This window comes from Miniopterus natalensis, chromosome 2 (assembly GCF_054644295.1).
Source record: "Miniopterus natalensis isolate mMinNat1 chromosome 2, mMinNat1.hap1, whole genome shotgun sequence".
Taxonomy (NCBI): Eukaryota; Metazoa; Chordata; class Mammalia; order Chiroptera; family Miniopteridae; genus Miniopterus; species Miniopterus natalensis.
In genome coordinates this window covers 174,573,916-174,596,323 of record NC_142082.1, presented here as the reverse complement: position 1 = coordinate 174,596,323, position 22,408 = coordinate 174,573,916, and the positions used below count along the sequence as shown (strand labels likewise).

The 22,408-nt window shown below is 38.5% G+C and overlaps 1 protein-coding gene across 1 annotated transcript in view; it reads right to left on the bottom strand.

Annotated features, from left to right (window-relative positions):
- The window catches only part of HCFC2 (host cell factor C2), a 35,358-nt gene extending 12,950 nt beyond the window's left edge, over positions 1-22,408 (bottom strand). The window contains exons 1-10 of the mRNA XM_087814864.1: positions 22,246-22,408; positions 20,549-20,697; positions 19,151-19,311; positions 14,622-14,830; positions 13,526-13,610; positions 10,883-10,989; positions 10,590-10,778; positions 4,630-4,797; positions 4,044-4,096; positions 397-574 (exon numbers count right to left, since the gene is read on the bottom strand). Of these exons, the coding sequence (XP_087670990.1) occupies positions 397-574; positions 4,044-4,096; positions 4,630-4,797; positions 10,590-10,778; positions 10,883-10,989; positions 13,526-13,610; positions 14,622-14,830; positions 19,151-19,311; positions 20,549-20,697; positions 22,246-22,408 (1,462 nt within the window). The remainder of the gene's footprint in view (positions 1-396; positions 575-4,043; positions 4,097-4,629; positions 4,798-10,589; positions 10,779-10,882; positions 10,990-13,525; positions 13,611-14,621; positions 14,831-19,150; positions 19,312-20,548; positions 20,698-22,245) is intronic.

The window sequence follows — 22,408 nt, the reverse complement described above, 5'->3', positions numbered from 1 at the left end:
GTGACTACTATTTACCAGGCATGACTCTGGGTGCTAAGAAAAGAGAGGTGAACAGATAGACAAAATCCCTGCCCAAAATTAATACTATCAAACAGTTATAAATGCTAAGAAGACAGAGTAATAGGAAAGTGACACTGAACACACCGGCCAACTGCAAATGTCATACAAGAGCTTCCTCATTTAAATTCCACAGCTCATAAACACTCATCACCACCTCGTAAGTACCTGCTTGGTATCTTGACATCACACGTCACTATAACCAGGGTCAATACGGTAGGTATATTATTATTTTGAAACTGGATCAAAACCATGTAACATTTACTTTTTCAAAGACTCTAAAATTCCCTACCGTTATTACAAAAAGCTTTAGCTTTATTTAAAACACTATCTTTATACCTTCATTTTTCCTTAGCACATCCACCATACAACTATTATGATTAGAAGCATTAGTTGCCAAAGATGAGTGTAAAATGGCATTAGAATCACTTGATGCTCTGAGATCTGGTCTGTTTGTCACTGAAGTTCCTTTCAGAGCTGTGTGTTCAGTCTTTGTACTGTTCATTGTATCATTGCTCTGTAAGAAATAAAACAGTTTATTGTAGCAAGCAGTGCTCAATTACATAAAAATACATGTAAAAAACCAAGGAAAATAATTTACAACTTAATTATTTTGAAAATAAGTTAAGCAAAATATAAAATAGTTTTTAAATTATATTCTTAATTTGTCTAGGATCATTTTAAAATTTTTATAAGAGTTTAAGAAAACAATTTCTTTTCACTTAATTTCCATTCTCAAAAGGCTAGACTAGCCCTAAGGGGAAAGGGAGGGTATATTTTGAGGGGGGGAATCTACATTTTTATAAGTTGTATACAGTATTCAAGTAAATATGTATGTAACAGGAGACAATACCATAGCTACTGAGTTTAACATTCTGATCAGATTTTCTTAACAAGGTCAGACATGTATATTACAGATCTGATGACTCCTAAAAGTAAAAAAAATCTGTTACATGGAACCTTCAAGCAAACGAATTATTCTGTATAACTGAGTTCTCCATATAGATATCAAGATTTAATACATAGACATATTGATATGCTTCACCATTAAACATTTTAGATAGGAATCATCCTAATTACATTTTCTTTATCTTCTTAAACATACTACAAAGAACACATTTAAACTTCTTGCTATTTCAAGTCATCAGTGTATCAGTTACTGTATTACAATACCAGTAGGTCTACTGGACCATAAAAATGATCCAAGTTCATTCGGATACCCCAATATTGCTGCTTCCTTTGATTTACCTGTTTTTTGTTACTTTTCTGTCAATTATAACCATACTGTTAACTATAATTTCTCATGGCTCTAAGGAGGTTTGTCTATAACATGCCCTGTACTTCTAATGGACAGTGATGGTGCTACTGTTAATAAATGATGATAGCCACAACCATTAGGGAGCATTATATCATGTGACAAGCATTGTAATACATATTTATAAAGTCTGCATTTCAATTAATCTTCACAGGAATTCTGTAAGTTGGATAATATGACCCCTATCATACATGAAAAAAATGAGACTCAAGAGAGCTTAAATAATCTACTCATAGTCAGGCAGCCAGTAATAGCAGAGCTAGAATTTGAATCCAGATTTATTTCACACCAAAGTCTCCATGTTATAGTGTCTCTAATGTACACTTTGCTTAAAAATCAGATATCCAGTCTAACTAGAATTGTGTAAAATGAGAATAAATTAAGCCCTGAGATTTTTGGTTAAACACAGATTAAATACATATGTTTCAGGAGATTCCTATAAAAAAACCAACTCAAATAATCAAGAAGGAATTTTTTTTTAAGTATAAAGGTATATACTTATAAGGAAAAAGAAAATGGAAAAAGAGACAAGAGTAGGTAAGAAGATATAAAGCACAAAAAGCTGAAAGCAAAGAACCTGTAGGTGGAAAATCACTAAGAGGCAAACCATTTGGGCCAAACAGCCCAGAAGGACCTGGGAATTGGAGGCATCAGGTTCTTTGGAGGCCGAGGTGCAGCGTGCAAGTAAACACCAGAGACAAACACAGGGAAGATTACAAAAAGTGGCTGTAGCCCCAGCTCTGCTCTTCCAGCACACATAGTCAGGCAAATTCTCTCCCCCATTCTAACTGAAGATGAGAAATAGGTAGAAAGGTTGAAATTCAAGGCTCTGGATGGTGGTACAGTGTCTCTCAGGTGATGATGGAGGAGAGGCACCCATGCTAAAAATGAGGATTAAGTGGAAGTCTGCATGCTGAACAGAGACACCAAATAAATTTGTTGTTATAAGCCACACAGTCTATGGGATTTTGTTACAGCAGCTCAAATGGACTAAGACATCTTCCAAACTTCTTTAAATGCATCACTTTAAACATGAAAGGACAGCCAGCTGTCACCAGACATTTGATGACAGCCTCTAACATGAAGTCCTAGCCCTGGCCAGTTTGGCTCAGTGGTTAGTGTTGGCCTGCAAACTGAAGGGTCCCAGGTTCGATTCTGGCCAAGGACGCATACCTCGGTTGCAGGCTCCATCCCCAGCCCCGGTCTCTCTCACATGGATGTTTCCCTTCCTTCCTCTCCCCCACACTCTCTCTGAAAAAGCAACAGAAAAAATATCCTTGGGTGAGGATTAAAAAAAAAAGAAGAAAGTCTGAGACCAACATAAAATTTTTTAAAAAGGAGCTTGAGCCTGGCCTGCATGGCTCAGCCGTTGAGCATCGACCTAGGATCCAGGAGATTGTGGTTCGATTCCCGGTCAGGGCACATGCCTGGGTTGCGGGCTCGATCCCCAGCAGGGGTCGTGCAGGAGGCAGCCGATCAATGACTCTCATCATTGATGTTTCTACCTCTCTCTGAAATCAATAAAAATATTTTTAAAAAAATAAAAATAAAAAGGAGCTTGGAAAAAAAAACAAATATTGCTGAGAGCAGATATAACTCCACATTTTTTAAACAGCATAATTCTCAAAGAGACGAGGAAAGATATTATATTTATAAAGAATAAAATGCTATAAAAGAAGTAAAAAATAACACCAAGCTTTTAGAAATTAAGTATGTGGTTGAATATATTTAAAAAACAGATAGATTTATAATATAAGTGAAGAAAATTTTCAGAAGGCAGAATAGAAAGATAGAACATAGGAAATAGAATGTAAAATCAGAGGATTAGTTCAAGAGGGCCATCATTCAATAATTAGCAGGAGTTTAAAAAATGAGAAAATGGAGGGAAGAAATAATCAGTAATAAAAGCCATGAGTTTCCAGAATGATGGGATCTGCAGAGTGCTCAGCACAATGAATGAAGGAAGACACAGGAACATCACTGTTGAAATTTTAGAATACTGGGGACAAAAAGGAAACATTTAAAATGTGTATATTTAGAAATGTCAAAATTTAGATTTCAAGATACTGTAAGTATAAATAATTGATTACCCTCTCATGCTATGTGTAATGAGGCTAGACTTCAATCTCGGGGCTAGGGGTTTTTAGTTTAGGCTACTGTCACAATAATCTATGGAGCTTTTTTTAGTAACAGAACTACCTGGGCATCATCCTAAAGATTCTGCTACTACTAGATCTGGGGAAAGGCTTGGGAATCTGTGTGGGGTTTTTGTGTGTGTGTTTTTGATCCTCACCTGAGGATATTTTTTTCCCCATTGATTTTTAGAGAGAGTGAAAGGGAGGGACAGGGTGGTGGGGAAGAGAGAGAGAGTGACACATCGATTGGTTGCCTTCCGCACACACCCCAACCAGGGCCAGGGATCAAACCTGCAACCCAGGTACGCGCCCTTGACCAGTAATCTGACCTGCAACCCTTTGGCACAAAGACCAATGCTCTAACCACAGAGCCACACTGGCCAGGGCTGTGTGCTTGCTTTTTAATCTCAGAGGTGATTCTGATGTGTAGCCAGGATTGAGAACTCCTGTCCTAATGTAATATGCTAATAATATTAATTTAAAAAATGGCTATAACCATAAACATTCATTCACCATCCTAATTTTTTTAAACTTACACTGTTAGGAATGATGCTATTACTGTCTTGTCTGTGAGGGTCCATCCTGACTCCTGTAAGAATAAGAACGTTCAGACTGATATACTCTAAATTAGCTTCAATAAAATATATTACAATAAAAAATCTTAAAAGTTACACATTAACGGTTAAAAAGTAGTATCTTTATCAAAGTTTATCTGTTTTCTTAATAACTGACTAAAATCCTTTCTGGAAGAGCATGTAAAATTAAATTTGCTTTTACTTTCCAAGTGCCTGTTAAAAATATTTTTGAAAGAAAGCCAAAATATTTTTTATGAAAGCAAATTAAAATCATCTCCTGAAGCCAAGTAGCTTGTCAAATTAAGAAAGTCCATCAAAATGAACTGCAGGAGAAACAGTCTACCCTCAATATCTGAGTTCCACTACATCATAATTGTTCAGCAGTGAAGTTTCAGAGTTGAAACACAACGTATTTGATTTACCAGGCAAGAAACATCATATAAAATTTCTTAAACCCGGCTTAGTCACAGGCTTTTTTCTGCAGTATCTTTTCAAAACACACACACACATATCAGCATACAAATTTTAAGGGTGAAAATTATGTTACCTTGCATATTTGGTGCTGCTGAAGTATCTGACAACGCAGCTTGGTATGGCAAGTCGGTGTTCAACTGCAAAAGATAGCCCTCAACTGTAGGCACTTCGTCCCATTTGACATGAAAAGAGTTGGTAGTGGCTTTGATCAGTTGTACTTGAGATGGCGCTGGTGGTTTCTCTAAAGAAGAATATTGATATTGATATTGATATTGATATTGATATTGATATTACAAGCTTCAAATGTATCACTAGTTTGCCTACAAAGTTTGTGTAGACCTGGAGCTCTGAAAATGGCAGCAATGAATATTTCATCTGTTTACCAAGAGGGAGAAAATTTACTCAGAAAAACACAGCTATGGTAATTAAATGAAAATAGTTTGGGGTTCTCATTCTATTTACTTACTTAATTCTTATATAAATACATATAAATAATGTAGTTTCAAGCTATTTGAGTCATCAGAGTCAGAAAAAAATGTTTAATCCTAGAAGTGAGGGGAAACCAAGTATTAATATAGTTATAGCTACATAATTTTACCTTCTCTAAGTTTTTAATTTTATGAGCCAAATTATAGGCAACAATATATATGTTAGAAATACTGTTAATGCTAGGTGATTTGAATATGATATTTTGGAAAAATGTAACCTCTTTGAAGTTAATACCATTTATGAAAACTTGTACTATCCAAAATGGGTAATTACATTGGTATAAAATATTACCAACATTTTCAAAACAAGTAACAATCACAGTCTCTTAGAACTAGGACAAAGTACCTGAGGTTATTTCTACGATATCCTTCCCTTATTTTAGTTTACCTACCAAACCACAGAACTCACAATTCCAGAGGTAGTACATCACATCTTTGCAGGTACATTAGAAAGTTTATTCTTCCAGTGAACTGAAATCTATAAAATATAATTTAATCCTTATAGAACACATCTAATAGCTATCTCTTCGTCTCTTTTAGAGTACGGGTCAGCAAATTATGGCTCATGTGCATGTTTTGTAAATAAAGTTTTATTGAAACAAAGGTATGCTCATTTGTTTATGTACTGTCCATGACTGCTTTCATGCTACAACAGCAGAACTGAGTAGTTATAACAGAGACCATTATGGCCTGCAGTCTAAAATATTTATTACTTGGACCTTTACAGAAAAAATTTGATGGTCCTGTTTTAGAGGATAATTAAGCCTAGATCCTTTAACTATTCCCATGTAAATTCCTCCATGACCTTTTCACAATCCAGTTTATTTATGTTACTCAAAGTAAGGCAACCTGTACAAAAGCAAACAATAAGACAAGTCCAGGAGGTACACCACCCATGTAATAGAACTTAAATGACAGGAGAAGAGAGAAAACAGCAGGGTGCAAATCAATAAAATAAATCAAGAAAACTCCCAGAACTGAAGACCATGAAATACCACAATGAAAGGGCCCACTGAGTACTCAACACAATGGATTAAAAACAGACACACAACACGCACATCATCATGAAAATTAAGAACAAGTGGGGGCGGGGGGGGCGGGAGAAAAAGATCCTAAAAGTTATCAGTAGTGAGGGGAAAGGTCACATTTAAAATGACCAAAAATTAGAAGTGGTTTGGATTTCTCAACACAAACACTAGAAGCTTGAATACAATATAACAACGTTTTCAAAACTCTTCTGGGTAATGACTTCTAATGTAGAATTCTATTTCCATGCAAACCGCCAATTAAGTGGGAAGGAAGACTAAACATATTTTCAAACAATGCAAGATCTCAAAATAAATTTGTCACCTATGCACCCTTTTCCTGGGATGTGCTCCATAAAAAATGAGGAAGTAAACTAAGATAGGGGAAAATATGGGATCCAGGAAACAGGGAATCCGGCACAAGTGAGATGCAAAACACATCCCCAGGAAGATGATGAAGGGAGACTCCAAGATGATAGCTGTGCTCAATTTGTGGAGGGCAATCATCCCAGATTGGAGCAGAAGTAATCTCTTCAAGATGATGAACTTTGATAGAACATCTGATGCATCTAACCATAATGAGATGAGAGAAATTTTAAGCAAATAGCAGAGTATGGACTGAATCAGTAGTAAATACATATAAATCTAAAACAAACAAAAGTGACAATTACTAATCCATAGCAAATTAAAAATGGTACAAGGAAGGTATTCACAGTATCCTACATGGTGCACCTGTGAACAGCGTTTATATAGTCATGACGTAAACATTGAATATTCGTCTAGCAAAATTATGGTGTACTTATATTGAGAGAACAGGAAGTAGGGAATGGTGGGTAAAGATAAATCCTTAACTTCCATAGTAGAAAGTGAGCATATTATTCCTAAACTGAAAAAAAATCGAAGTATTCATGTTATACATATGGAAGTAAATACCAAAAGAATTGTTTAACAGTTAAAGGCAGATGCTTGTGAAGCAAGGGAAATGCGAGGGGAGTGGGAGCCAAAGACCACTATTCATAAAAAAGCCTTATAGAATAGCATTGCTATTTTAAATATTATCAAACGCACAAAGTTTGAAAGTGAAAAAAGGTAAGATGAAGAGCTCTCATTCCCACACACAAAACTGATGTGAACTTATCAAAAGGAAAAGCAAAATAGCCCTTATGGTAGTGGCCACAATTACTTTCAGATATTCATGTCTAATGCCTTTAATGGAAAGATTTATGGAAAAACTGGCCATTTAAAGCCAATGACTTTTATCCTTTTAAAAGTCACAGATCCAGGGCCAAGCTGGGTAGCTCAGCTGGTTAGAGTGCCGTCCTGGTGTGCTGAGGTTGTGGGTTCAATCTCAGGGCAGGGCACATACAAGAATCAATGAATGATGCATAAGTAAGTGGAACAACAAGCCAATGTTTCCCTCTCTTTCTCTCTCCCCCTTCCTCTCTCTCTCTATAATCAATAAGTAAATAAAAATAAATTTTTTAAAAAGTCACAGATCCTTTAGAGGCTCTGCTTAAAGTGACGTATTTGCTCCTGAGGAAAATTTATATGCACAATTTTTCTTCCAATCTCTGAGACCAAAGCTTATCCTTGGACTTCAGTTATAATTCCCAATTTCAAAGATGAATCAGGACCTTGGATTTTCTGTATTTTCCCCCTGCTTGTTAGTATGTGCTTCTTTTATAGTCTCTAACTTTGTTCCTTTTATTATTTTTTCAATTATCTTAATTTTAAAATTAAACTGTTTTTACATTACCCAAGTAATGCATGCTATTAAAAAAAATAAACATAAGAGAAAAAAACTTCTAAAACAATGTATGATCTCACTCCTTAGATAATACTTTGGTACAGTGTATCCTTCAAGATTTTTCTGTTTATACCCTTAAAAAACTAGAATCATAGGTGTGTTTTATCATCTGCTTTTCTCATATAACAATACATATTATATCTCCAGATCTGATTTTTCTACTGGCCTTCAAACTCCTTTATTCACTAACCTGCCTACTTGGTCTTGTTATTTCATGGCCTTAGCACAGCCTAAATGGAACTCAATTTTCCCCAAAAGCCTGATTTCTCACCAGTCTTCCCCATCTCAGTAAATGGAAATACCACAAATTTTTCATGCTGGAAACTTCATCCCCCACTCCTTTCTTTCTGTCGTCTTCCGCAGCCAATTCATCAGCCAGTTCTGTCAACCAGAACTCCAAAATATGTTCTTAATTTATCCCTCTCTCCTCATCTCCACTGTCACCACTATCGTCTAAGACATCCTTGACTACTGCAAAGCCTCCTAACTTGTTTCCCCTGAGTGCACTTTTGACCCCTATAATTTATTTTCCACACAAGGGCAGTGACTGTCCCAAAATGTTCAATAGATCATGGCATGCTTCTCCTTCAAACTAATAAATAACTTACCACTGTACTCTGAAAACCATTTAAACTCTACTACCACGCTGGAGGCCCCACATGATCTGTCCTATGGTCCACCTCTCACCTCCATTCCTGCTCTCTCCACTTTCCCTCAGCTCATGTCTGCTCCCAAACTGCCAAGTATTCCCATCTCAAGGACCTTGCACTTGCTGGTCACTCACTCCTCTGCAGTTTTCCTCCAGCTTTTCACGTGGACAGCATCCTTCATCACTTGATTACACCTCAAACGCCATCGCATCCTTTCCTGTGACCCATCCCAAAATGGCCCTCTCCCCCCTTCATTCCCTGAACCACCCCACCACCCTCATTGTTCCCTCTTACTGTCTTCACATTCTCACAAGAAACTGAAGTTATTTTGTTAACTTGTGTGATTATTGTTGTTATCTCCCTGCCCTCCCAGTCTCTTAGAATATAAGTTCTTTGAAAGCAGGGACATTGTCAGCTTGTTCACCACTGTATTTTTAGCATTTGGAACAATTTCTGGTACAGAGCTGTCAATCAATAAATATTTATTGAAAAAATAGATGGATGTTCCATATTTAAAAATTTTTTTGGTGTTGTAATACTTTTTAAAAAAATCTTTTTATTTTGGAATAATTTTAGATTTATAGAAAAATTGCAAAGAATTCCCATATACTCTATTTCCCACTAATACTAACACATTTGTTAAAACTAAGAAATTAACATTGGAGGCCCTGGCCAGGTAGTTCAGTTGGTTGGGGCATCGTTACGCGTTCAATCCCGTCAGAGCACATGCAAGAATCAACCAATGAATGCATAACTAAGTGTGACAAGTCGATGTTTCTCTCCCCCCACCTTCCTCTCTGTCTCTAAAAAATCAATTTAAAAAAAAGAAGTTAACATTGGAGTAATACTATTAACTAAACTACAGACTATTCAGATTTCACCAGTTTTTCAATTAATGTCTTTTCTGTTCCAGGATCCAATCTAAGGTAACACCTTGCATTTAGTCTTCATGTCTCCTTAGTCTCCTCCAATCTGTGAATATTTCTCACTCTTTCCTTGTTTTCCATCACTTTGAAAATTTGAATAGTACTGTTCACACAGACTGTAGAATGTCTAGAATGTCCCTCAATTTGGGTTTGCCTGACATGTTCTCACAGTTAGAGCCCAGTAATGCATTTTTAGGAAGCGTACCACAAAGGTGACGTTTCTTATCACAATGGGAGGCAGGGGTAAATGATATCCACATGACTTGTCACTAGTGATGCTGACCTTGATTGCTTGATTAAGGTGCTGTTTGCTAGGTTTCTCCACTATAAAGCTTCTGTTTTTCTCTTTCCATACTCTATTCTTTGGAAGGGAGTCACTAAATCTAGTCTCTCAAGGAGAGGGAAATTAAGAAACTCTCCAGGAGTAGGGAGTATCCACATATATTATTCCTTCCAGGCATTTTTTTTTTTAAATATATCTTTATTGATTTCAGAGAGGAAAGGAGAGGGAGAAAGAGAGCTAGAAACATCAATGATGAGAGAGTCATTGATCAAGCCTGCAACTGGGCATGTGCCCTGACCGGGAATCGAACCCCGATCGCCTGGATCCTAGGTCGATGCTCAACCGCTGAGCCATGCCCAGCCGGGCCAGGCATTTTTTTAATCCTCTCCCAAGGACATGCTTATTGATTTTAGATAGAAGGGACGGGAGAGAGAGGGAGTAGAAGAGAGAGAGACAGAGAGAAGGAGAGACAGAGAGAGAAACACTGATGAGAGAGAGGACACTGGATGCCTCCCATACATGCCCTGACCAGGAATCGAACCCACAACCTAATATGTGCCCTGACCAGGAACCAAACCAGCAACCTTTCAGTATATGGGACGGCGCTCCAACCAACTGAGCCACACTGGCCGGGACTCTTCCATGTATTTCTATTTTTTGAATTTTTTTATTGTTGACAGTATTACAAATGTCCCCCATTTCCTGCCTTCTACCCTCCTCCACCCATCTCCCATGTATTTTTAATTACGGGAAAGACAAGGAGTGTCATTTACAGTAAGTCTCAAAAAACAGACATTATTTGAATACTTATTTACCTAAAGGGAAAATTGTATCTGTTAAATACTCTTACCTACCAGTATCAAGATACCAAAGATCCTTGCAGCAAACTTGACTATTCAGTGCTTTTTTGTAGCCATCTCTTCCACTCCAAAAATACAATCGAGTGCCAATTGCAACAGCACAGTGCCCAGCTCTTGGTCTTGGTCTTGAATTTTTCTTATCTTCCTGAGAATCTGATACTAGGGTGGTCCACTCTACTGTATCTAAAATGATAGAAATACCCATGACTAATCTGTTATTCTTAAACAAAACAAAAATTCTTTTGCTAACACATTTTATTTCAACAAGTAACTCTTAAAAGACTCACCTAGATTTAGGTAAGAAAATGAACTGGTACATTTCCATTCACAATCATGAGGTGAAGTCTCAGTATTTTCCCCCTTATGTGGAACCCATCCTCCAAAAATGTACATCCTAAAAAAACAAACCAAAAAAGGGGACATAAAGTACCTGATTTTTCCCCTAGAGCTTTATGTTTTAGATTTAAAATGCTAACAGTAGACTAAATGTCTTGTTTGTTGATGCCAAGCTACAGGACTATTCCCTCACTTGTCAATCTCAAGGTAATTGAAATAGGATAATGAATAAAGTGGTCTTCTTTCAAGAGTTTGCAATTTTATGAAGTAATAAAGAACCAAAATTGTTTCTCTCTGGCAAATTATTTGAAGTGGGGTATATGTCGATTATTATACATTTGAAAATCAATATTGCATGTAATATACTAAGGGTATCTCGGTCAGAAAGATACTCAAATGATCCATGACATTCAAAGTCAAATTCAGAATTGTACGCATACAGTAACCAAAGAGGATTAAGTTTCATATAACTGGTCACTGAGATCAAATAAAAAAATTTATGTGCCTCAGGGCCCCAGTGGTTCCTGAGTCATACCTAATGGCGACTAAAGGAGAAAGGCTCATCTGGTAGAGCTTAGGGTCCACGTGACCTCAAGATAACCAGAGCAGCTCTATATAAGAGTTCCAATTAAAAGCTGCATTTTAGCTCAGCCTTTGTGGCTCAGTTGGTTGAGCTTTGTTGCCATGAACCAGGTGGTCACAATTCGATTCCCGATCAGGGGCACATGGCCAGGTTTCAGCTCCATCCCCAGTAGGGCGAGCAGGAGGCAGCCTATCAATGACTCTCTCATCATTGATATTTCTATCTCTCTCTCTACTTCTCCCTTCTTCTCTCTGAAATCAATAAAGATATATTTAAAATATATTATTTTTAAAAGCTGCAGTTTATAAAAGGGTTCTGCTGTTTTAAAAAATGTTTGTTTATGTCTATTTTTTGAAAAGAACTAATGAGCCCTGGCCAGATAGCTCAGATGGTTAGAGCATCATCCCGTTGCACCAGGGTTTCTGGTTCGATCCCTGGTCAGGGCACATACAAGCATCAACCAATGAATGCATAAATGGGTGGAACAGCAAACAGATGTTTCTCTTTCTCTCTCTCTCTCAAATCAATACATAAAAATTAAAAAATAAAAAGAACTAATCAGGTTCTAAATTACAACTATTGCCTGGCCAGGCGTGGCTCAGCGGCTGAGCATCGACCTAGGATCCAGGCGATCAGGGTTCGATTCCTGGTCAGCGGGCTCGATCCCCAGCAGGGGGCATGCAGGAGGCAGCCGATCAATGACTCTCATCATTGGTGTTTCTATCTCTCCTCCCCTCTCCCTTCCTCTCTCTGAAATCAATAAAGATATATTTATTTTTTAAAAATTTATAAATTACAACTAGTTTTTTCCTAAAACATTATATTGTGTTTTTCTATTTTTAAAAAAAGAACTAATAAATATGGTGACAGGAGAGTTGACTTTGGGTGGTGAACACACAATGCAATAATATACAGATGATGTATTACAGAATTATATACTTGAAATCTATACAATTTTACTAACCAATGTCACTCCAATAAATTTAATAAATTTTTTTAAAAAAAGAACTCATGAAGTTCTAAATTATAACTAGTTGTTTCCTAAAACATTACTTTTACAGTAAAGTAAATAATTAATTAAATTATATTTTAAAAAATACTCCTAATTCTGGCCCTGTGTTACATAAATAAGGGAACTTGATAGAAATAGCTAACCATTAAGGAGTGCTCTCTATGTTTCAGGCACTGTTTGAAGCATTTTATATGTATTAGCCCATTTAACCCTCCTGACAACTTTGTGAAGTAGACTTTATTATTATTGGCATTTTATATTTCAGGAAACTGAGGTACAGACAGGTTAAGTCTCCTTGCCCCAAGGTCATAGAGGACAAACAACAAAACAGGTAATCTGGTTACAGAGTCTGTAGTCTAACCATAACCCCATCAAAAGTATAGCCACTGAGCCCAACTGGCCTGGCTCAGTGGTAGAGCACTGATCTATAATCCAGGAGATATTGGTTTGATTCTGTCAGGGCACAAGCCCTGGTTGCAGACCCAGTCCCCAGTAGGGGACGTGCAGGAGGCAGCCCATCAATGACTCTCTCACCACTGATGTTTCTATCTCTCTCTCTCTCTCCCTCTCTCTTCCTCTCTGTGAAATCAATAAAGATATATATTTTTTTAAAAGTATAGCCACTGAGTGTACACTGAGTGTACATACTGAGTATATACCTGAGTACGAATCAAGCACTCCCAAAAATATGTAAAAAGAAACAGTGAGGTGCATCAGGTCTGTCAATGGAGACAGACCAGTCTGAATGCTGCATTGCACCCGTGCAGTACCTACTCTGTGCACGGCACTGTAGGGAACGCAAAGAAGTATACAAGGCGGCATGATAAGAAAATGGCACATCAGGCATTTTAACCTCTGTAGGCCTGTGTTTTCAGTTTCAGTAAGTATAAACTTATTAAATTCAGTAATACATCTCCAAGAAACTGGTAGCATCACTTCTCTTTGTGTGTATCTTTCTTAAGTTAGTTTTTAAAAAGTAAAAACAAAAAACCACCATACTTGTTTCCTATAACACTGGCCGTGTGAAGGCTTCGTGGAAGTGGCACTGTCCCTTTAGTTTCTGGTTTTGACCATGACATAGTTTCTAAAAGTAAAAATAAGTTATATTAGTAACTTGATCTAATAACAGCAAATTACCTCAACTTGCAGAATTTTAAAAATTAAAACCACAAAGAACTTACTAAAATAAAGCAAAAATGTTTCAAAACTGTTACTTGAATTTCATCTTAAAATAAACATTTCCAACTAACATAAATTGCCAGTCACAGAAATTTATTTACACTAGAATGTCAGTACTTGTAATAATAGAGAGGTGAATTTAGAGTGCCATCAATTTTGAATTGAGACCAGATTAGGGATTTTAACATTTTAAGTAAGAGTTCACCATGCAGAAGATAGTCAAAAGTGACAGGCACACCTACTCTCCAATTATTCATTCCTAGGTCTCTTTTAAAAAGAGCTACCCAAACCCTGGCTGGTGTGGCTCGGTTGGAGGATCTGTCGCCCTGCGCACAGAAAGGTCTCAGGTTGATTCCTGGTTGGGGTGAGTGTGAGAAGGCAACCGATTAATGTTTCTCTCACATCAATGTTTCTCTCTCTCTCTCCCCCTCTGTCTCTCCTTCCCTCCCTCCCTCCCTAAACTCAGTAAAGAGCATATCCTCGGGTGATGATTTAAAAAAAAAAGAGCTACCCAAGGGTTTTTCACTGACCAGCAATAACATTACTAATGCTATATTTCCTGTAGATAGAGTAACCATATAAATTTGTTCATCCTCAATTGGGACACTTTATAGAGTGAAAGTGGATACTATTGATAACTATGTGGGACGACAAGCATGAACCAGGACACATGTTGATCCCACTTACAGGAAGTACAGGAGAGTTACTGTCATAAAGCAAACATTCATTTGTTCAACCTGAATGATCAACAACCATTCACATCACACTCCGCTGCCCCTGTGATGGCCATAGTGCTAATTATAAATCTAAGTGCAACTCAATAAATACTGTAATCAAAAATATTTTTCAAAGCAATTTTTATATTTGCCTTTATCAATCATAACCAATTTCTGAACCTGAATCAAGTTAAGCTTACCTATGTCAAGTTGCCATAGGTCATCCAGGCGAGCACCACACATTCCACCAAAAACATACATTTTAGGACTCCCAGAATCTTTTTTGCAATATATAACAGCTGTGTGGGATTCTCTTGGAGAAGGCACAATCCCTTTAGTCACTGGAATGCTCCAACCCACAACGCCTGAACCATGCTGTAGCTCCAACTCATAGAAATCATTTAAATATCTAGGATATCATGAAACAAATGAAAAAAATAGCATAATATATACCTTTTATTTTTTTGTTTCTGTCTATAAAGATAATAAATGCTTACTATGAAAAATTCATATAGTACAGAAAGGCATTATGAGAGCAGAGACCCCATACCTAATTCATTCAACACATATTTACCAAACACTACTGTGTACCAGGGTACCCTTCTGGGGACAAGTAGAACAGAAGAGATCTAAAAAATTTCTGCCATCATTTAGCCAACACTCTCATCCATGACAACCACCATGATGGTTTCAAAACACAGTCATAAATTCTGTGACACTCTTTCCACCAGGAGGCAGGGTCTATGTCCTCTCTCTTGATTCTGGTCAGGTATGTGACTACTTTGGCCAATAGTGTATGATAAAATGACACTGTGACTTCTGAGGCTGTCACAGAAGGCCAATGCAGCTTCATTATGGAATCCTGAACCACAGTGTAAGTCTGGCTATCACAAAACCACCACAGAGAAGCCATATGCAGGTACATAGGATGACAGTCCCAGCTGAGTCCATCCTTCAGCCATCTCATCTGAGGCATCATACATGCAAGTGACCATTCACAGATTCCCATCTGAGGGCCTAGTCATTATTGCTATATTCTGTCTGAATTCCTAATGCACAGAATCCATGAGCATAATTAAATGGTTGTTATTCTGCATCACTAACTTTTGGGGCAGTTTATAACACAGTACGAGATTACCAGAAAAATCACTATTGACCATAATTGGTAAGACCTCACTCTCTCTCTGAATATCCACATATGTATAAATGAGGAATACTAAAAATGTTGCTTTGCAAGTTCTCTTTCTTTCTAAATGTTCACTCTATAATATCGTAACAATGTCCTTCCTATATAACTTTTTTACTCTAGAATCTGTCATAAACTTATCTGTCACATGGATGTTTTCAATGTTCTCGGCAAAATGACATTTACAGAAACCTATTTCCTATCAAATTACTACTCAAGTATAAGAGCTAAATGAAAACATTTGAGGGTATATAAAACTTCAAAGTTTAGCCATATAATTGTTTTGGGGAAAAGTGACTAGATGTCAATCAAGAAAAATAAAAAGAAATCCAAGAAAAAATACATTGAGTAAGAGAAATGGTACTGTAAATTAAATAGTAATTTATAATTACATTTAAATTGATGTTGAGCCCTGGCTGGTTTGGCTCAGTGGTCAGAGAATCAGCCCGAGAACTGAAGGGTCGCAGGTTCAATTCCTGGTCAAGGGCACGTACCTCGGTTGCAGGTAGCCCGTCCCTGGTCAGGGTGCATGCAGGAGGCAACCAATTGATGTGTCTCTCTCACGTCAATGTTTCTCTCTCTCTCCGCCCCCCATCCTCCCTCCCACTCTCTCTAGAAATCAATGGAAAATATCCTCAGGTGAGGATTTTAAAAAATGAATAAATAAAATAAAATGATGTTGGTAATTGTGGTTGTGAGGTGTAAATAATTACTAAGAAAGACTGACCAAAAGAATTTTCTTAACATTATTTTAATCTAAAATAAGATTCAAGAATATATGGAACATACAGAAAAAGGAGGTAAGAAAAAAAAAAAGCCTAAAGTTAAAGATAGTAATCTATTCCCCAATGATTTTTAAGAAAACTACCTTAATCTGATTAAAGACATATACAAGAAACCTCACAATTAATGATAAAAAGGTAAATATGTTATTAATAAAACAGAATAGAGTCTAGAACAAGAGTTGACAAGCTTTTTCTGTAAAGGGTCAGATAATAAATATTTTAGGCTTTGTAGGTCATAAACTCTGTCACAACTATTCAACTCTGCTCTTTCAATAGAAAGCAGTCAGAGATAATATGTAAATGAATGGGCATGGCTATGTTCCAATAAAACTTTATTAACAAAAACAGGCAGCAGGCCAAATTTGTCTCACAGAGTAAGTATAGTTTTTAACCCCTGGTCTAAAGAGCCTCATTTATATGAGGATAAAGATATGACCAAGATGGGGCTTCAAATTAACAAGAAAAAATGGCTTATTTAATAAATGGTGGTGAGAGAATTGTAAATCCATTAGGAAGAAAAGTAAAAAGCCTCACAGTAGTCACAAAAATACATTCTAAATGTATTAATGTTTTAAACAAATAACAAAGCTGTGAATGTACTAGAAGAAAATACCTGAAAAATTGTTTTTATAGTTTTGGGGTAGAAGAGTCTTCAGAAGTACCTAATAAACTTAACTTAAATGTAAATACTCCTGCCCGGCTGGGCGTGGCTCAGCGGTTGAGTGTCGACCTTGGATCCTGGCGATCAGGGTTCGATTCCCAGCCAGGGCACATGCCCAGGTTTTGGGCTGCAGCCGATCAATGACTCATCATTGATGTTCCTATCTCTCTCTCTCTCCCTCTCCTTCCCTCTCTCTGATATCAATAAAGATACATTTAAAAAAAAAAAAATGTAAATACTCCTTGGCACCACTCCAAATTACACTTATAAGTATCAATCTTACAAAAATATTTATACATGTGCAAAGACTAAGTGCAAAAAAAAAAAAAAAAAAAAAGAAGAAGAAAAGAAAAAAGGAAATATTTAAATGTCCATCCGCGCCCGGCTGGGTGTGGCTCAGCGGTTGAGCATCGACCTAGGATCCAGGCGATCAGGGTTCGATTCCCAGTCAGGGCACATGCCCGGTTGTGGGCTTGATCAATGACTCTCTCATCATTGATGTTTCTATCTCTCTCCCTCCCTCTCCGTTCCTCTCTCTGAAATCAATAAAGATATATTAAAAAAATAAATAAATAAAAAAAATAAATGTCCATCAGTAGGGGAATGGTTATCTGAATAATTCAGACTACTTTTCAGCCTTTAAAAAAATAAGGTCAATATATACCTACTGCCAGGAAAAGAGCTCCAAGATACACCCTTAAAGGGATAAAACAACAAAAACAAACAAGTAAACACCCAAAGTTGCAAAGCAAAAAGAAAGATTCCACTTCTGTAAAAGAAAACACGTCTGTGTTGGATCAGATTAATGTTCCCAACTTTCCTCTCCCAGTAAGCAGAACTTTTATCCTTGGATCATTACTGAGGGCTTGGCCCATGGCTTGCTTAGACCAATGGAATGTGAACAGAAATGAATGTACTAGCTTTAATCAGAGGCTTTGAAAAGCACTGAATGTATCTATTTGCACCCTCCAGTAGCATAAACTTGAGAAGCTTGCCCATTATATACAATAACCTAAGAAAAGCTGACTAATACAATATGTTACATGAAAAAGGTCCAAAAGATACATATCAAATTGAATTATGCATTTGCCTATGTCAGGGACAGTGATGCCATGAGAAAGAACTTTATATACTCTCTAATTTTTATTAGTCTCTAAAAAAATCTGTTTAATAGAAAAATGAAAAAAGACATGCTAAAAGTAAAAATATCTGCATTAGTGTGGTAGGATAAGTTATTTTTCCTCTTCTCCGGTTTCCAAAATTTCCATGTTTTAGTAAATGTTAGTTTTAAAATTTTGAAAAAAATTAAGACTCTGTCGTTAATTTAATGTAGTAAAAAGATACATTATCATGGTAATAATAACTACTGTACTATATACTTGGTGGCAACCTTAAAGTGCTTTGAAAGTTATGTCAATGACCTTATTTAGCCATCACAATGACACTGAAAGGTAGGCATTTAATCACTGTGATTTCAGTGAAGGAAAACGGGCTTAGATTACTTCTACTAAAGGGCACACATAGTAAGCAGTGAGTCAGAAAACAGCCTTTTGGATTCTAAATCTCCAAATCCTGAGAACTATAATGACAATGTGATCAAAACACTATGTGGAAAGAAAAGAAGTAGTGATTCATTCTGTTTGGAAAAAGAAAGGGTTGATTCAAAAAGTATTCGCTTGTGTGAACCACTCTAATAGCTTCCTGTATGAAAAATGGAAACGATGGCCTTCGTTTTATAGTCAGATTTTTGTCACCAAATTCCCAGAGAAACCGAATGTGAAAATAACCATTTGTTACTTTTCATGATCACTTATGACAACTAAAATACATTAGCAGGCTCAAAGGATACAAATATATTGTTACAAGCAGTTATATTAGTAACAGTTTCATAAGGGTTTCTGATTAGAAAAGGCATAGTTTCGAAAACATATACTTCAGGCACTAAGGAAACCACAAATGCACACAAAATTTCTTCTCTGTTAAGTTTAAGTGCAAAAAAGGCTAAGATTCATCTATTTTAATAATTAAAGATGGAAGAAATTAAATGTCAATCTAAATCATAAAATAAGCATTTGGTCTGAAAAAGGGTAGGCATACCTGGGAACATTATTGTTTGAATCTTCACTTTCATTTGCCAGGCCACCAAACAAATAGCATTTATTCCCATACAAAGAAAAGCTATGTCCAAGCCGAGGGCAAGGAGGTAAACCAGAAGAAGGGGCATGGGGCTTCACTTTTTTCCATAACCAACGACTTGCCTAAAAAATAGCATAAATACACTCAGACAAAATCAGGAAAGAATTCCTATATTGCTAATAGTGTAACATCATACTAATATAATGCATTTAAATCTATATCCAATCAGAAGGCTCCAAAAAGGTACTTTGGGGACAAATGACAATTAAGCAGATAACTTCTGGAATGAAAATAAATGATTCAATAGAAATCCAGTCTAGTCTTCCATATTCGCAACTTTCCACTACAGCAAACTAAGCTTATAATAATACACACTAACAGTCCTAAAATATTTTCCAAATGAAAAATTAAATATTATATATAGCTTTAAGATTAAATGTAACTTGTGTAGTTTTACTTTCTGAAATTAGGTAATGGTACATAGTTTAACCTTTAAAGAAGCACAAAGGTCATTTAACAAACCAAACTCCAAAACCTAGTCTCTGGCTATAGATGCTTTCTTTACCTAAAACTATTTTTTAAATGAGTTGTTTGTAAATAGGTATAATCCACCTACATCTGACAATTACCAGATGCTCTCGTGTTATATGTTTAGGCTTTTGTATTTTAGAGCAGTTTTTCAACTTCAGCCCCCAAAAGAAGCAACAGGAGGGCTGTTAAAACATAGGTCAACAGCCCTGAGAACATTGGCACAGTTCAGGAAAAAAAGTCAATTAAGGCTGTCACAGAGGGCTCTGCGCCTGGTTTGGTTGAGAGTCAAATTTAGAAAGGATATATAAAACTGCTATTCCTCTTTTGTATGTCTCGCTGGGGGGAAAAAAAGATTATTAGTGTGAGGGTAACAATTTCTATAACTAAAGGCAAAGGTTTTCAAAGTATTGTCTGAGGACCAGCAGCAGTAGGTGGGAACTTTGTAGGAATGCAAATAGGGAGGGCCCACTACAGACAATATAGATCAGAAATTCTGGAGGCAGGGCCCAGCAATGTTTTCACAAGCTCTCCAGGTGCTTCTGTTGGGGGCTGAAGTTGAAGAACTGAACTAAAATAGAAAAGTCTAAACATATCACATGTACAATGATGGTAAGTAACAGATATCTTAATGTTACAAATGTTCCATTGCATTGGGAAAAAACTTACATTAGTTTTTTAGTGAAGTGGAAACAATTTCTTCTAAACTATTAAAGGTGACACACACTATTTTAAGTATGTTAACGAAATATTTTGCAATCTTTTGAAGAATTATGAGCGATACCATTATTACAGCTTCAGACTGAAATAGTAAATCTGAAATACACTTACTTGTAACTCATATAACTCATTGCTGTATCTTCCATATTCAACCATTCCCCCAAATACTAATATTCTGGTACCATCACAGACAAATCCATGGGCAGCGCAGCCTGGAGGGATGTCTCCTCGAACAGCTGGTAGAAACCACTGATTTGTAACTAGTTGCCAAAATAAAATTAAAAGTCATTATTTTTTTATTCATTGATTTTTTTGGGGGGTGGGGGAGGAAGGAGGTTTGTTGTTCCACTTATTCAGGCATTCATTGGTTGCTTCTTGTATATGCCCTGACCAGGTATCAAACCTGCAACTTTGATCTGCATGCTCTAACCAACTGAGCTACCTGGACAGGGCCTAAAAACAATGATGATAAACAGTTATCACAAACTATGAATATGTACTTTACATGTATCATCTGTACCAGTGGTTCTTAACCGGGGATGATTTTCCCCCGCGGGGCAAACTAAACTTTTCTAGTTGTCATAACGGAAGGGCGGGGGATGGCTACTGCCTACCAGTGGGTGGGTAGAGGCTGTGGGTCCTGCCAAACCTACAGCGGAGTGCAGCGCAGCCCCCTCCACCAACGTCAACAGCGCCGCTGTTGAAAAACCCTGATCTGTATCATTTGGTTGTTACAAAAACCCCGCTGGATACCAGCATCTCCATTTTACAAGTGAAAAGTCTGACACACAGCACTGGCCGATCCTGGGAAACCGGCAGGAGAAAACTCGAACCAGGTCTAACTTATTCCAAAGCTAGGACTTTATACGACACCAAATTACCAAATAGCTTTTTAACTTTATAGGGCAGGGTGCCCAGGAGGAGGAGAGAGGGTGAAAAGATAAAAACTTCCCCTACTCCCCTCTTTTATTAACCTCTAAACGACCACCACGATCCAGTTGTTGGGTCAAAGAAGAGTTGTGGCGGTGCAGACCCAACCTTCAGTCATTAGCCTGGCGCCGAGGAAACGAGGCTGCGCGCGACGCTGGCGCGTTCACAGGTGGAAACGTGAAGTCCCAGCGTCGTCCCCAGCGCACGCAGGTGCTCGGGGGCAGGGCCTCGGGCCGGGGGCGCTGGCGCCTCAGCCGGGCCGCGGCCGCCGGGCCGGCCTCGGGGACGAGCCGCGCGCAGCCAGCGGCGCCGAGGCGGGCGCCGGTCTCACCCACCAACCACTTCCCCGACGGTTAACAGGGTTACCAACGGGGACAACGCTAAACGGCCACCTGCCGGAGGCGCGGCTGTCCTGGAGTGGAAGCCCAGGCGCCTCTGCTTGTCCCTCCGCACCCCGGCCCCTAGATTCTCTCCGTCCTGAGGAGGGAAAGGAGGCGCGTTGGTTTGGAGCAGGGTGGGGGTTTGACAGGAGAGGGATCTCGGAGCCCCGGGCCGGGCCGTTAGAAACAGTCTCGCTCGCGAGCCCACGTCCGCCGGGGATGCGGCCGGAGGTTCGGGACCGCTTGCTGCGGGGCCGGCGCGTCCCGCTCGGGGCCGGTTCCGCCCCGCGGGCACCGGGCACACGAAGCTGCTCCCGGGACACTGTGGGACCCGGGCCGCCCGGCCGAGCCGCGCCCCTCGCCGCCCGCGGAAGGAGGCGCTGACCCGGCGGTGACAGCTGTCAGGGCCCCGGCCGCCGCCTCGCCTCCCCTCCCCCTCCGCAGCTCCCACAGGCGGGGCCGGGGCGCCGCCGCCGCCGCCTCCGCCGCCGCGCCTACCGGTGTTGTAGACGTGCAGCTCGTCCGCGATGCCCTCGTTGCCCCCACCGAAGATGATCATCAGCTCCCGGATGGCCACGGCCCGGTGTCCGTGCCGGGCGCGGGGGACCGGCCCCGTGAAGGAAGATACCCGCCTCCAGTTGAGGAGGCTGGGAGCCGCCAT